At 42.2% G+C, this 13,450-nt stretch overlaps 1 protein-coding gene across 1 annotated transcript in view; it reads right to left on the reverse strand.

Moving 5' to 3' along the window:
- Positions 1 to 2,676: 2,676 nt before the first annotated feature.
- IFT88 (intraflagellar transport 88) overlaps positions 2,677 to 13,450 on the reverse strand; it is a 93,852-nt gene continuing 83,078 nt past the window's right edge. The window contains 2 exon segments of the mRNA XM_034758779.1: positions 2,677 to 2,990; positions 3,824 to 3,922. Of these exon segments, the coding sequence (XP_034614670.1) occupies positions 2,869 to 2,990; positions 3,824 to 3,922 (221 nt within the window). The 3' untranslated portion in view covers positions 2,677 to 2,868.

The raw sequence follows: 13,450 nt of genomic DNA on the forward strand, positions 1-13,450 counted from the left end.
CTGAGCTTTGCTGCTTGCCCTTGCCTTTAATGGTTGTAACAAACCCTGGATCTATTCTAGAGGCGTTTTATACCACACTCATGACGGTTGTCTCCTGCACAGACAAGATTTACCCTTATTGGAGGGAGTTCCCTTGTGCCGGAGGAGTGAAGTTGTTACCACAGTCTTCATCCTGCAGCTTTAGCTGATCTTTTAGATGCCATGGAGCCTCTTTTAGACAAGGACTGAGACTTTGAACTTGATTTGACATTCTGTGGGAAGCCAGTGTAGAGAGCAGAGGACAGGTTTGGCAACAGGTCATACCTCAATGTGGCTGAGAGGAAGTGCTGCAGTGTTCAATATTACTTGACATTTCCTCACTGCTGAAGGTTTCATGGCCAGGTATATTGCATTGCTGTAATCCGGCTGAGAGGTGACTAAGGCTTGAATAACTGAGGCCAGTTCATTGTCCACCAGGCTGGGACAGAGTCTCTTTGCTAACCAGAGACAATAGAAAGCATTGCTTCCAGATGCTGCTATGTGAAAGCTTAGTTTCAATGAGGCATGTAAGAGTGCTCCTAAACTACAGGCTGACTTGACCGATTGTGGAGGTGTACCTGCAACCAAAGAAGACTGCCTCATAGTTGCAAATCTTCAAAATACTTTCCTCTGACCACCAGCATCACCACTATCTTTCTCAGGTTCCACTTCAGCCAGCTGTTCTTTACTGATAAGCAGATCCCATCCAAGCACTGGGCCTTCTTGGTGGCAGTGGTTTGTTTGTATGTACTGAAGGATAGGTAGAGCTGTGGGTCATCTGCACACACTTTGGAAAATTTCAGATGTAGATCCAAATTATGTCGCTCAGGACCACAACTGTTAATTAAAGGCCCAATCTTCTGGTCTTTATTCAATCAAATTTCCCATTGAATTCTCTTGTAACTTTGCAGCTAATGGAAGTTTTGCTTGAGAGTGTGGAGATTTGTCACTGTACCTAGCTCTTTCACCTCTATTTATTAATAAGAGCTCATGTTTCAAGAGAGTGAACAATAAAGTGTATCAATATGTTTAATATGTACTAGTGTAGTGTAGTTTGACTTCAGTGGGCCTTGGATGAGGCCCACAATAGCAGCTGCATTGCATGCCTAGTTTTCTACATCATGAGAGGGACAGAGAAATGCAAAATTCTGACCTGACCATTGTGTAATGGCCCCATGTATGAGCAAGGTGCTAAGCTACTGGTGCAGTGCGTGCCCTAGACAAGGCTTCCAATCCCTTCTGATGCTGCAGGTCCAGGACTGCAGGAATTGCTGATGGAGGCAGCTGAGGCCCCAGAGTTACTTCCTTTGTCATGTCCCAAACTTCAAAAATTTGAAACAAGTTTATATTTAATGAAAACTATTATGGCTGGATGGAACCCATATGGGGCAGCTAGGCTTAGCTCGTCAACAGCTAACTATCTTTGAGGATCTCTGGACCCTAATTCCTGGCCATGCAGCTGTCTTTGATGCAGGGTTCTACCCCAAAGACTTCTCCAACAGATGATCCATCAGCCAAGGGTTGATGATGTCAAGTGATTTGATTCCATCTCTTGGGTTTGGAAGTTGGTTCAAGTGCCTGGTTGATTTTGTGGTTAATATAAATCCGTCACTTGTGGTTATCAATGTCAAATAATTAAGGCAATGTTTATGTCACGGAGGTCATGGATTTTGTGACTTCCAGAGAGCTCCCTATAGTCTCTGCTTCAGCCCTAGGGGCTGCAGGACTCTGTAGCAGACAGCCAGCGGGGCCCTGGCAGGGTTCCAGCAACAGGTGACAGCAGTGACAAACGACAAGGGGCCCCCTGCAAAGTTCCAGTGATAGATGACAGACTCTTGAGGGGCCCTCCTCAGGGTTCCAGCGACGGGCAACAATCTCATGTGGGGACAGGGGGACACCTTGGGTGAGTGGCTGGGGTGTCCCATTTTCTCTTTGGGAAATATGGTCACCCTGTAAATATCTCCATATCAGACTTGTTCGGTTCACAAGTAAAATGATGTTTTTTCTGTCAGTTCTGCACACAACCTGGGATCTGAAAATCAAGCTCAGTTCTCAATAACTAATATTCTGCAACTGAAATTGAGTTACCAATTCTGTTGATGATGCACATGCTAGAATAAAATCCAGCGCCCTCTGACCACACACTGGGCTAACAGAAGTAAAATGACAAAAATATGATACTTTCCTTTTAAACACCCAAGGGCTGACCTCGAGTGAGGAAGTAGGTGCCAATTTTGAAGTCTGAGTGTAGCTGCATTTTGGCTCAGATTCAGCAAATCATTTAAGCCTGATCTTAAGTATGTGCTTAAATCTCATTCAATTAAGCATTTGCTTATGTGCTTTGCTGAATTGGGCCTTGAAGATGACAGTGTAATGTGTGACACCATTAAAGTAAATCAGTTCATATTGATTATGAAATAAATTCTGCTCTCTCATTAGGCCTGTGAAATTCCCATCCTTCTTGCATGACCTTTGAGGTATTTGGGGTTGAAAGATGCTATAAAAATGTAAACCACTCAAGAGACATCTATGCTTGATACTGTTAGAATGTGTAATATCTGTGCAAACAAAAGCTTTCTAAATTTGCTACAATTCACAACCAGTTTGTTAGAAAAGTGCCTGAGCACTGCTTATATGCACGATCAAAACAAAAAACTCTTTTTACTGTTTTTATTGATTATAATAGAAATTCTTGACTTGATATATATATACACATACACACACACATTACCATAAATACAACATAAATTTTTCTCAAACATTTTATCAAATTCTAATACAAAATTATCATTTCTGAATATTTTTCTGCTAAAACTTTCAAAACACATAAATGTTATCCTGTACTGCACATTATTCTGGAAGCAAATCCTCTCCTAATTCTTCATCAGCAAACTCATCTTCATCCATTCTTTTTCTTGCTGCAGTTTTTGGTCTCTCTGTTTGTGGTCCAAGTGGATCTACATAGGAAGCATCTAGGATTCAAAAGAAAAGAGTTGAAACAAACTTTATTTTAAAGCAATTTAGCTTGTATCAATCACACAAGACTAAAATCAAGAATTATGTGGAGCATGCTATAGATGTGCATGATGCTTTACAGGACACATGAACGACACTGATTTCATGCCCTGAAAAGTTTACCGCATTGGGATTTAGTAGCTAAAACCATTATACCCAAGTGCAGTTTTACTGAAGTCAATGAGATTCTGCATGGGTGTAAGAGTCTATGCAGGTTTGGGTTCTACATTACCCCATTACAGAACAGGAGGAAGAGAACAACAGTGGTCATGCAAATGTTCTGGTGGCTAGAGTTTCCTTTTCAAAATTATTTCTATTGCTTTATTACAACTATATAGTTAATATGCAAGACTTAGAGAAATAGGTTTTAGGAAGGAGCTTGGCAGAGGAGGAATGGTGGATGGGTTCAGTAAGAGAATTCCAGGCATTAATGAATTTCAATGGGATTGAGGTGCCTATCTCCCTTAGGCTCTTTTGAAAAGCTCCCCTTAATAAAATAAGAATGTGTGATGGTAAAAGTACAAAAACTGGCAGAGGATTGCAGTGAGCAGATTCAGTAGTTTAAATCACTTTTTAAAATGGATACGTCCCTTTGACAACATACAAGCATAAGTTAATGATTTTATGGTAGACCTGGGAACAAAGAAGCTATAACTATTTTTCATCCATGTTTCATGATGAAAATGCTTCCACAATTTATGCAATTCAATATGATTTTCAGCAATTATTTTTCTCATTCCATTTGTCTAGGCAAGATGGAGCAACTTAGAAGGTACCACAGTCCACTTGCCTATTTCTTTATTACCGCTGCTTTCATAAGGCTCATTTGTTCCAGGCAAAGCCCTTAGCTTGGCGCTTAGTCGTTCCCCCTTAGAACTACCGCCACTATCTGGAAAAAAAAAAAAAAAAAAAAAAAAAAGAGAAAAACCACAATAAAACACTGTCGCATACTTCATGAAAGCAAGATAGGCAATTGAAATTGGACTAATTTGCATTAAATAATTTTTTTTATATCTTATACCATTATTTTCCTGATGGCCATCATATTGAATTTTAATACAGATTTCTAAAAAATATGACCTCTGTGATCTGTGTATGTGTGTCAAAATACGCAGTGCCACTCATGCTAGGATAATTAAACTTTTATTTTACATCTTTTTAGCTTCAAATTCTAACATCTTAAAACCTCTATTAAAATTAAGGAAAAGTAATATTTGAGGGTTTAAATAGATTACAACATGTGGTTCCTACAAACAATGCCTGTTTTACAATGCATACAAACATTTCAGACACGTATATCTATTCATATATTAGTGTGATCCACCTGTCAGACAGTATCAGTCTTAAATCAAGAACACTTACTTTGCCTTTCATTAGAAAAGTCTGAGTGGCATGTGCTGTTGGCATGGCAGTGAGGCACAGTTCATACATACAGTACATCTTGGCTCTGCGTCTTGCTGTAAACATTCTATTCACAGCTCAGTTTGCAATGGGCCCCCTGGAATGTGACTGTTCTGATGGCTGCCTAGTATCCAGACACTGTCAGATTAACATTCTATTGCCACAGCAGTATTCCAGACCCTCTAAACGGTCCATTCACAGGGCAGCCTTGAATCTTTTTCAGTTTATAGGAAGCTTTCAATTTTGTCTGCTGGAACAATTTGTGATTTAATATTTTGCTTCCAGGGGAAAATGCCCCTTGTTTTGGATTGGTGTATTTACAGAGCATCTTATGCCATGCAGCCAAACATAAAAATACTTCTTTGCAACATGCAACAATGCTGTTATTAGAAATGTTCCCAGCTGAAAGGGAACAGGCAAAGGGTATGAAGTCAGGAGAGGGCTACAAATTGTAATTCACATATTTATTACAAATATTGTTAATAAATTGTTATAATTTTTACAAAGGTATTCTTCCCCAAGGAAGACAAATATTTATTTTACTCTAATATTATTGCTGAGTGCAGCGTGCTCAGCCATTCACATGCCTTACAGGAGGACACTGCTTCTGCTCCAAGGAACATATAATCTAAGTCAGACAGAGAAAAGACAGTTTTGGGTATCGGGTGAGGAGAAGGATTTATTATTTATCTATCTTTGGTGGATTATTATCAAAAAGCTTCATGGATGAAATGTGTTTTAAGGAGGGATTTGAATAAACAGAAATCAATTGGGAGACAAGGGGCCTGATCTAAAGCTCAGTGAAGTCTCTTATTAACTACAATGTGCTTTGGACAAGACCCAGGGGCCAGGAAGCGAGTAGCAAGCTGGAAGAAGTATGGAAGAAGGTGTGAAGATGAGAATCGGAGGAGGATTAAAAAAGGTCTGCAGGGAGAGTGAGAGAATAGGTAGGATCTGTGCACGTAGGTGTTACAATAATACAAATAATAAATAATAAAACCTTAGGACTCTGAAGACAGTAAGTTTGCACTTGATGATGAAAGTGACAGGAAAGGAAGGGATTTGAAGGGATATGAAGAGGGGAATCACATGGCTGGGACTGCCAGACAGGAAGACTACTAATGGCAGCAATTGTATAGATTTAATAGGTTAGTTTCAGAGAGAAGGAGGTTCCTGAAACCAAGATAAAGAAAATCAAGGTAGCATGTGAAAGGGTTCTGACAGTTGTAAGGAAGAGAGACGCACATAATTTAGAGATATTGCAAAGAAGCAGCAGCAGGGTTTGACATAAACAGAAAAGCAGAAGAGCTGAACATAAATAGGAAAACCAGAAATGCAGACAGACTATAAATAAACTGAAGACTTGAAGAGCTCTGTGTCGCTCAAAAACTTGTCTCTTTCACCAGCAATGTCTAATGAAAGATATTACTTCACATACTTTGTGTCTCTCATAAATAAACCATCCACTGTACTTTAGTACCCTAAATTGAGCAATTTTAACTATGAGGCCTCTTGGACTGAATCCTAAGGCCCTTATGTAGCTTTTACTTAGTCCTTACTCAGGCAAAATTCTCATGACATTAAGTTAATGGGACTTGTGACTGAATAAAAAAAATTGGGAAATCCACATCTACTCTAACACAAGAAACCACTTTTTTCTGACAAAACAAAACTAGCAGACTGAAAAAAATGAACGTTTTCTGAAGTGAAATACATGTGATTTGCTTTGTTTGCATATTTACTCCTTACACATAAAACAGCACCCATGTAAAATACAGTTCATTCTACTAACTAGTTAGACCTACCACTCTTTTGTATCTGCCTTTAAATACTGATACACTTTTACTAAGTTATTTGCTTTTTCAGCACCTAGCCCAGGGATCGGCAACCTTTGGCATGTGGCTCGCCAGGGTAAGCACCCTGGCGGGCCGGGCCGGATTGTTTACCTGCCGTGTCCACAGGTTAGGCCGATCACGGCTCCCACTGGCCACGGTTCACTGCTCCAGGCCAATGGAGGCTGCGGGAAGCGGCGTGGGCTGAGGGATATGCTGGCTGCTGCTAACCGCCACCCCCATTGGCCTGAAGCGGCGAACCATGGCCAGTGGGAGCAGCAATCGGCCGAACCTGTGGATGCGGCAGGTAAACAAACTGGCCCGGCCTGCCAGGATGCTTACCCTGGTGAACTGTGTGCCAAAGGTTGCCGACCCCTGACCTAGCCTATTACCAAGTTTCAAACCAATCTGAATTTGCTAAAGATGTGCTCTGTTGATGCTGAGCTGGCTGGACAGAAGTGGAGGTCTGTTAATCATTGATATAATTCTGAAATCAACTGTCCTGTCTTCCATAAGTTTACTTCCATAACTAAGATGCTCACCTTCCAGACCAACAACCTCCCAATTAGCAATGACTCCACCCATTCTTTTTCCACTCTGGGCTTCTAGACATTTTTTTTCCCCATTTGTTTCTTAATAGGCATAAAAAGACCCATTCTTTTGTTTTCATCACTTCCCTTTTAACTTTTAAAATAAAGTTTTCACTTAGAGATTGAAATTAGAGCTTGATTTAAAAACTTTCAAATGAATGCTATATTTATATAAATACTTTAGAATGACATACAAGTTCAGAGAAAGAACACTTCCCAAAAACTCTGCTGAGTTGGGTTTTTTTCTGGAAAAAACTGAGTAAGGACCTGAGGATTTAGATCTCTATGCTAATGGGGTGCATATCCACGTTCAAAACATTTAAAAAAAAAAATCCCACAAGATGGAATAAGCCTGGCTGTAAAACCCATAAAACAATGTAGAACACTTTTTTGTATCTTCTATATAAGTAGTACAACACAAAATAACAGTGTTCACCTCTCATTGATTTTTTTCAGTCTTAAAAACATCATATTTAGTGAGCTACCAGAGTCAAACCAACCAAGAAACTGATCCTTTTGCTTTTGCTCAAGCAAAATTCCCATATCCTTGGGGGGTTATGAATAGAGATTGAGAGCCGCTCCTACTTATCACTAAGGTAATCTTTGCTTTTGGGAGGTGTTAAACCCTAGCAAGGGATGCATGATTTGGCCGTCACTGGGTAGTAATTAATAATCTTGCTGACTGAGAGCTTTATAATACGATTGGTAAGTAGTGAAAACTTCTGTCATAAAATTTTACATTTTGCAGCTCTCTTTGCTTATAAATATTTTATATATTTTTTCACTCTCTCTGAATGTGTAATTTGGCCAACTCCATGGAACTTAATTTTGCAATGTAGACTGTAGGATCTTGGGACCCCACACTGGACAGAAGAATTTCAAAGGAAGAGCTGGCTCTTAATGCATTTTAGCACAAATGTGCATACTTTACAGAGGTGAGATTTTTAGTCTGTAGTGAACAGAAAATCTGGTTTGCTTTAATATGCATTCCTCACTTGTGGGTTATAGAAATAACACCAAATTTCACCAAAAATGGCCACTGATTGTCTGCCTGTCTAGCCAAGGAAAAAAGGAAACAGCTGTAAAATTAAATAAAAATGTGTTATTAAAAATGCATCACCCTTGATTAAAGAATAATTTACACAGACCTTTTAACACTTCTGAGAAAGGACTGTACCTATTTTCAGGGAAAAGACAGCTGCCAAAATGGGAGGAAAGACAGAGATCATGCAGAGAAAGTCAAAAGAAACCAAAAGCAGGACAAGTTCACAAACCTATTATAACCACTGGGTTGACAGAAGGCATGTATAAAGAAAGAAAAATATAAAGATAATCATAGAATCATAGAATATCAGAGTTGGAAGGGACCTCAAGAGGTCATCTAGTCCAACCCCCTGCTCAAAGCAGGACCAATTCCCAGCTAAATCATCCCAGCCAGGGCTTTGTCAAGCCGGGCCTTAAAAACCTCCAAGGAAGGAGACTCCACCACCTCCCTAGGTAACGCATTCCAGTGTTTCACCACCCTCCTAGTGAAATAGTTTTTCCTGATATCCAACCTGGACCTCCCCCACTGCAACTTGAGACCATTGCTCCTTGTTCTGTCATCTGCCACCACTGAGAACAGCCGAGCTCCATGCTCTTTGGAACCCCCCTTCAGGTAGTTGAAGGCTGCTATCAAATACCCCCTCATTCTTCTCTTCTGGAGACTAAACAATCCCAGTTCTCTCAGCCTCTCCTCATAAGTCATGTGCTCCAGACCCCTAATCATTTTTGTTGCCCTCCGCTGGACTCTTTCTAATTTTTCCACATCCTTCTTGTAGTGTGGGGACCAAAACTGGACACAGTATTCCAGATGAGGCCTCACCAATGTCGAATAAAGGGGAACGATCACGTTCCTCGATCTGCTGGCAATGCCCCTACTTATACAGCCCAAAATGCCGTTAGCCTTCTTGGCAACAAGAGCACACTGTTGACTCATATCCAGCTTCTCGTCCACTGTGACCCCTAGGTCCTTTTCAGCAGAACTGCTACCTAGCCATTCGGTCCCTAGTCTGTAGCAGTGCATGGGATTCTTCTGTCCTAAGTGCAGGACTCTGCACTTGTCCTTGTTGAACCTCATCAGGTTTTTTTCTGCCCAATCCTCTAATTTGTCTAGGTCCCTCTGTATCCGATCCCTACCCTCTAGTGTATCTACCACGCCTCCTAGTTTAGTGTCATCTGCAAACTTGCTGAGAGTGCAGTCCACACCATCCTCCAGATCATTAATAAAGATATTAAACAAAACCGGCCCCAGGACCGACCCTTGGGGCACTCCGCTTGAAACCGGCTGCCAACTAGACATGCAGCCATTGATCACTACCTGTTGAGCCCGACGATCTAGCCAGCTTTCTGTCCACCTTACAGTCCGTTCATCCAGCCCATACTTCTTTAACTTGGCGGCAAGAATACTGTGGGAGACCGTATCAAAAGCTTTGCTAAAGTCAAGGAATAACACATCCACTGCTTTCCCCTCATCCGCAGAGCCAGTTATCTCATCATAGAAGGCAATTAGGTTAGTTAGGCACGACTTCCCCTTCGTGAATCCATGCTGACTGTTCCTGATCACTTTCCTCTCCTCTAAATGTTTCATAATTGATTCCTTGAGGACCTGCTCCATGATTTTTCCAGGGACTGAGGTGAGGCTGACTGGCCTGTAGTTCCCCGGATCATCCTCCTTCCCTTTTTTAAAGATGGGCACTACATTAGCCTTTTTCCAGTCATCTGGGACCTCCGCCGATCGCCATGAGTTTTCAAAAATAATGGCTAATGGCTCTGCAATCTCACCCGCCAACTCCTTTAGCACCCTCGGATGCAGCGCATCCGGCCCCATGAACTTGTGCACGTCCAGTTTTTCTAAATAGCCCTGAACCACTTCTTTCTCCACAGAGGGCTGGTCACCTTCTCCCCATACTGTGCTGCCCAGTGCAGCAATCTGGGAGCTGACCTTGTTCGTGAAGACAGAGGCAAAAAAATCATTGAGTACATTAGCTTTTTCCACATCCTCGGTCACTAGGTTGCCTCCCTCATTCAGTAAGGGGCCCACACTTTCCTTGATTTTCTTCTTGTTGCTAACATACCTGAAAAAACCCTTCTTGTTACTCTTAACATCTCTTGCTAACTGCAACTCCAAGTGTGATTTGGCCTTCCTGATTTCACTCCTGCACGCCTGAGCAATATTTTTATACTCCTCCCTGGTCATTTGTCCAATCTTCCACTCCTTATAAGCCTCTTTTTTGTGTTTAAGATCAGCAAGGATTTCACTGTTTAGCCAAGCTGGTCGCCTGCCATATTTACTATTCTTTCTACACATCGGGATGGTTTGTTCCTGCAACCTCAATAAGGATTCTTTAAAATACAGCCAGCTCTCCTGGACCCCTTTGCCCTTCATGTTATTCTCCCAGGGGATCCTGCCCATCTGTTCCCTGAGGGAGTCAAAAGTCTGCTTTTCTGAAGTCCAGGGTCCGTATTCTGCTGGTTCATGGTAAATGGATTCTTTGGTTCAGTCTTCACGGCTGAGGATGTTAGGGAGATTCCCAAACCTGAGCTGGCTTTTGTAGGTGACAAATCTGAGGAACTGTCACAGATTGAAATGTCACGAGAGGAGGTTTTTGGAATTAATTGATAAACTTAACATTAACAAGTCACCGGGACCAGATGGCATTCACCCAAGAGTTCTGAAAGAACTCAAATGTGAAGTTGCGGAACTGTTAACTAAGGTTTGTAACCTGTCCTTTAAATCGGCTTCTGTACCCAATGACTGGAAGTTAGCTAATGTAACGCCAATATTTAAAAAGGGCTCTAGAGGTGATCCCGGCAATTACAGACCGGTAAGTCTAACGTCTGTACCGGGCAAATTAGTCGAAACAATAGTTAAGAATAAAATTGTCCGACACATAGAAAAACAAACTGTTGAGCAATAGTCAACATGGTTTCTGTAAAGGGAAATCGTGTCTTACTAATCTATTAGAATTCTTTGAAGGGGTCAACAAACATGTGGACAAAGGGGATCCAGTGGACATAGTGTACTTAGATTTCCAGAAAGCCTTTGACAAGGTCCCTCACCAAAGGCTCTTATGTAAATTAAGCTGCCATGGGATAAAAGGGAAGGTCCTTTCATGGATTGAGAACTGGTTAAAAGAGAGGGAACAAAGGGTAGGAATAAATGGTAAATTCTCAGAATGGAGAGGGGTAACTAGTGGTGTTCCCCAAGGGTCAGTCCTCGGACCGATCCTATTCAACTTATTCATAAGTGATCTGGAGAAAGGGGTAAACAGTGAGGTGGCAAAGTTTTCAGATGATACTAAACTGCTAAAAAACTTCAAAAAGATCTCACAAAGCTAAGTGACTGGGCAACAAAATGGCAAATGAAATTTAATGTGGATAAATGTAAAGTAATGCACATTGGAGAAAATAACCCCAACTATACATACAATATGATGGGGGCTAATTTAGCTACAACAAGTCAGGAAAAAGATCTTGGAGTCATCGTGGATAGTTCTCTGAAAATGTCCACGCAGTGTGCAGAGGCGGTCAAAAAAGCAAACAGGATGTTAGGAATCATTAAAAAGGGAATAGAGAATAAGACTGAGAATATATTGTTGCCCTTATATAAATCGATGGTACGCCCTCATCTCGAATACAGCGTAAAGATGTGGTCTCCTCATCTCAAAAAAGATATACTGGCACTAGAAAAGGTTCAGAAAAGGGCAACTAAAATGATTAGGGGTTTGGAACGGGTCCCATATGAGGAGAGATTAGAGGCTAGGACTCTTCAGCTTGAAAAAGAGGAGACTAAGGGGGGTTATGATAGAGGTATATAAAATCACGAGTGATGTGGAGAAAGTGGATAAGGAAAAGTTATTTACTTATTCCCATAATACAAGAACTAGGGGTCATCAAATGAAATTAATAGGCAGCAGGTTTAAAACAAATAAAAGGAAGTTCTTCTTCACGCAGCGCACAGTCAACTTGTGGAACTCCTTACCTGAGAAGGTTGTGAAGGCTAGGACTATAACAGCGTTTAAAAGAGAACTGGATAAATTCATGGTGGTTAAGTCCATTAATGGCTATTAGCCAGGACGGGTAAGAAATGGTGTCCCTAGCCTCTGTCTGTCAAAGGGTGGAGATGGATGGCAGGAGAGAGATCACTTGATCATTGCCTGTTAGGTTCACTCCCTCTGGGGCACCTGGCATTGGCCACTGTCGGTAGACAGGATACTGGGCTGGATGGACCTTTGGTCTGACCCAGCATGGCCATTCTTATGCTCTAGCTAGAGCGCAGGGTCGGGGGCTGGACTGCACGGCTCCCGGAAGCCGTGGCATGGACCCGCTCCGGCTCCTATGTGCTCCAATGGCTCCCTCCGGCGCTCCAATGGGAGCTGTAGGAGCGGTACCTGCGGATGGCGCAGCGTGCAGAGCCGCCTGGCCATGCCCCGCATAGGAGCCAGAGAAGGGACATGCCACTGCTTCTGGGAGCTGCTTGAGGTAAGCACCGCTCAGAGCCTGCACTCCTGAGCCTCTCCCCATGCCTCAACCCCTTGCCTCACCCCTGATCCTCTTCCTGCTCTCCAAACCCCTCGATCCAGGCCCAGAGCACCCTTCTGCACCCCAAACCTCTCATCTCCTGCCCCACCCCAGAGCCCGCACTCCCAGCCTGAAACTGCTCCCCTTCCCACACCCCTGCCCCAGCCCTGATTCCCCTCCCACCCTACGAACCCCTTGGTCCCAGCCTAGAGCACCCTCCTATACCCCAAATTCCTCATCCCCAGTCCAACCCCAGAGCCTGCACGCCCATCCAGAGCCCTCACCCCCTTCCACACCCCAACCCCAATTTTGTGAGCATTCATGAGCCGCCATACAATTTCTATTCCCCGATGGGGCCCTCGGGCCAAAAAGTTTGCCCACCCCTGTGGTAGAGGCTCATGCACTAAGCTCCAGAGGTCCCAGGTTCGATCCTGCCTGCTGACATCCAGGGTCTGTTGGTGTAACAAGTGGGGGCTCGTCCGAGATTTCAATTGGGGGAGTCTCTGAAGCTCGGGATACGCTTCCTCAGCTAGGGGAAGTATGTAACCCCGCCCATCAATAACCAGAGTCTGTCAGCATTACACATGTAACTAATCTGCCGACTAAGAAGTACAAAAACATTTGCAGAGAAATGAGAACCTTTTCAGCTGGATATAGCAGTGCCAAAACTTTTAAGTATTCCAAAGTAGAATTACGTATACAAGATTTTGTTGTACTAATCATTCTTCCACATAAAAATTACCGGTGATTTTGTTTTATATGTTCATTCTTTTTAGTTTAATTTTCCCTTCTAGCAATCTGCACCATCTGTATGTACAATAATCAACAGTAGCTTTTAAAGTGCAGCTGAAAGTATATGAGTGAACAATAATAAATGTGCACATTTATGCATAATGTAATTACACTAAATTTTACATTAAGCATATGACATAAGTAGCTAGGAAAAGCAGAGACACAAGGTGTTTTAGGTAATATCTTTTATTGAATTAGCTTCTGTTGGAGAGAGAGAAGCTTTCAGCTCTTCTTCTGTGT

The sequence above is a fragment of the Trachemys scripta genome, chromosome 1 (assembly GCF_013100865.1).
Source record: "Trachemys scripta elegans isolate TJP31775 chromosome 1, CAS_Tse_1.0, whole genome shotgun sequence".
In the NCBI taxonomy this organism is placed as follows: Eukaryota; Metazoa; Chordata; order Testudines; family Emydidae; genus Trachemys; species Trachemys scripta.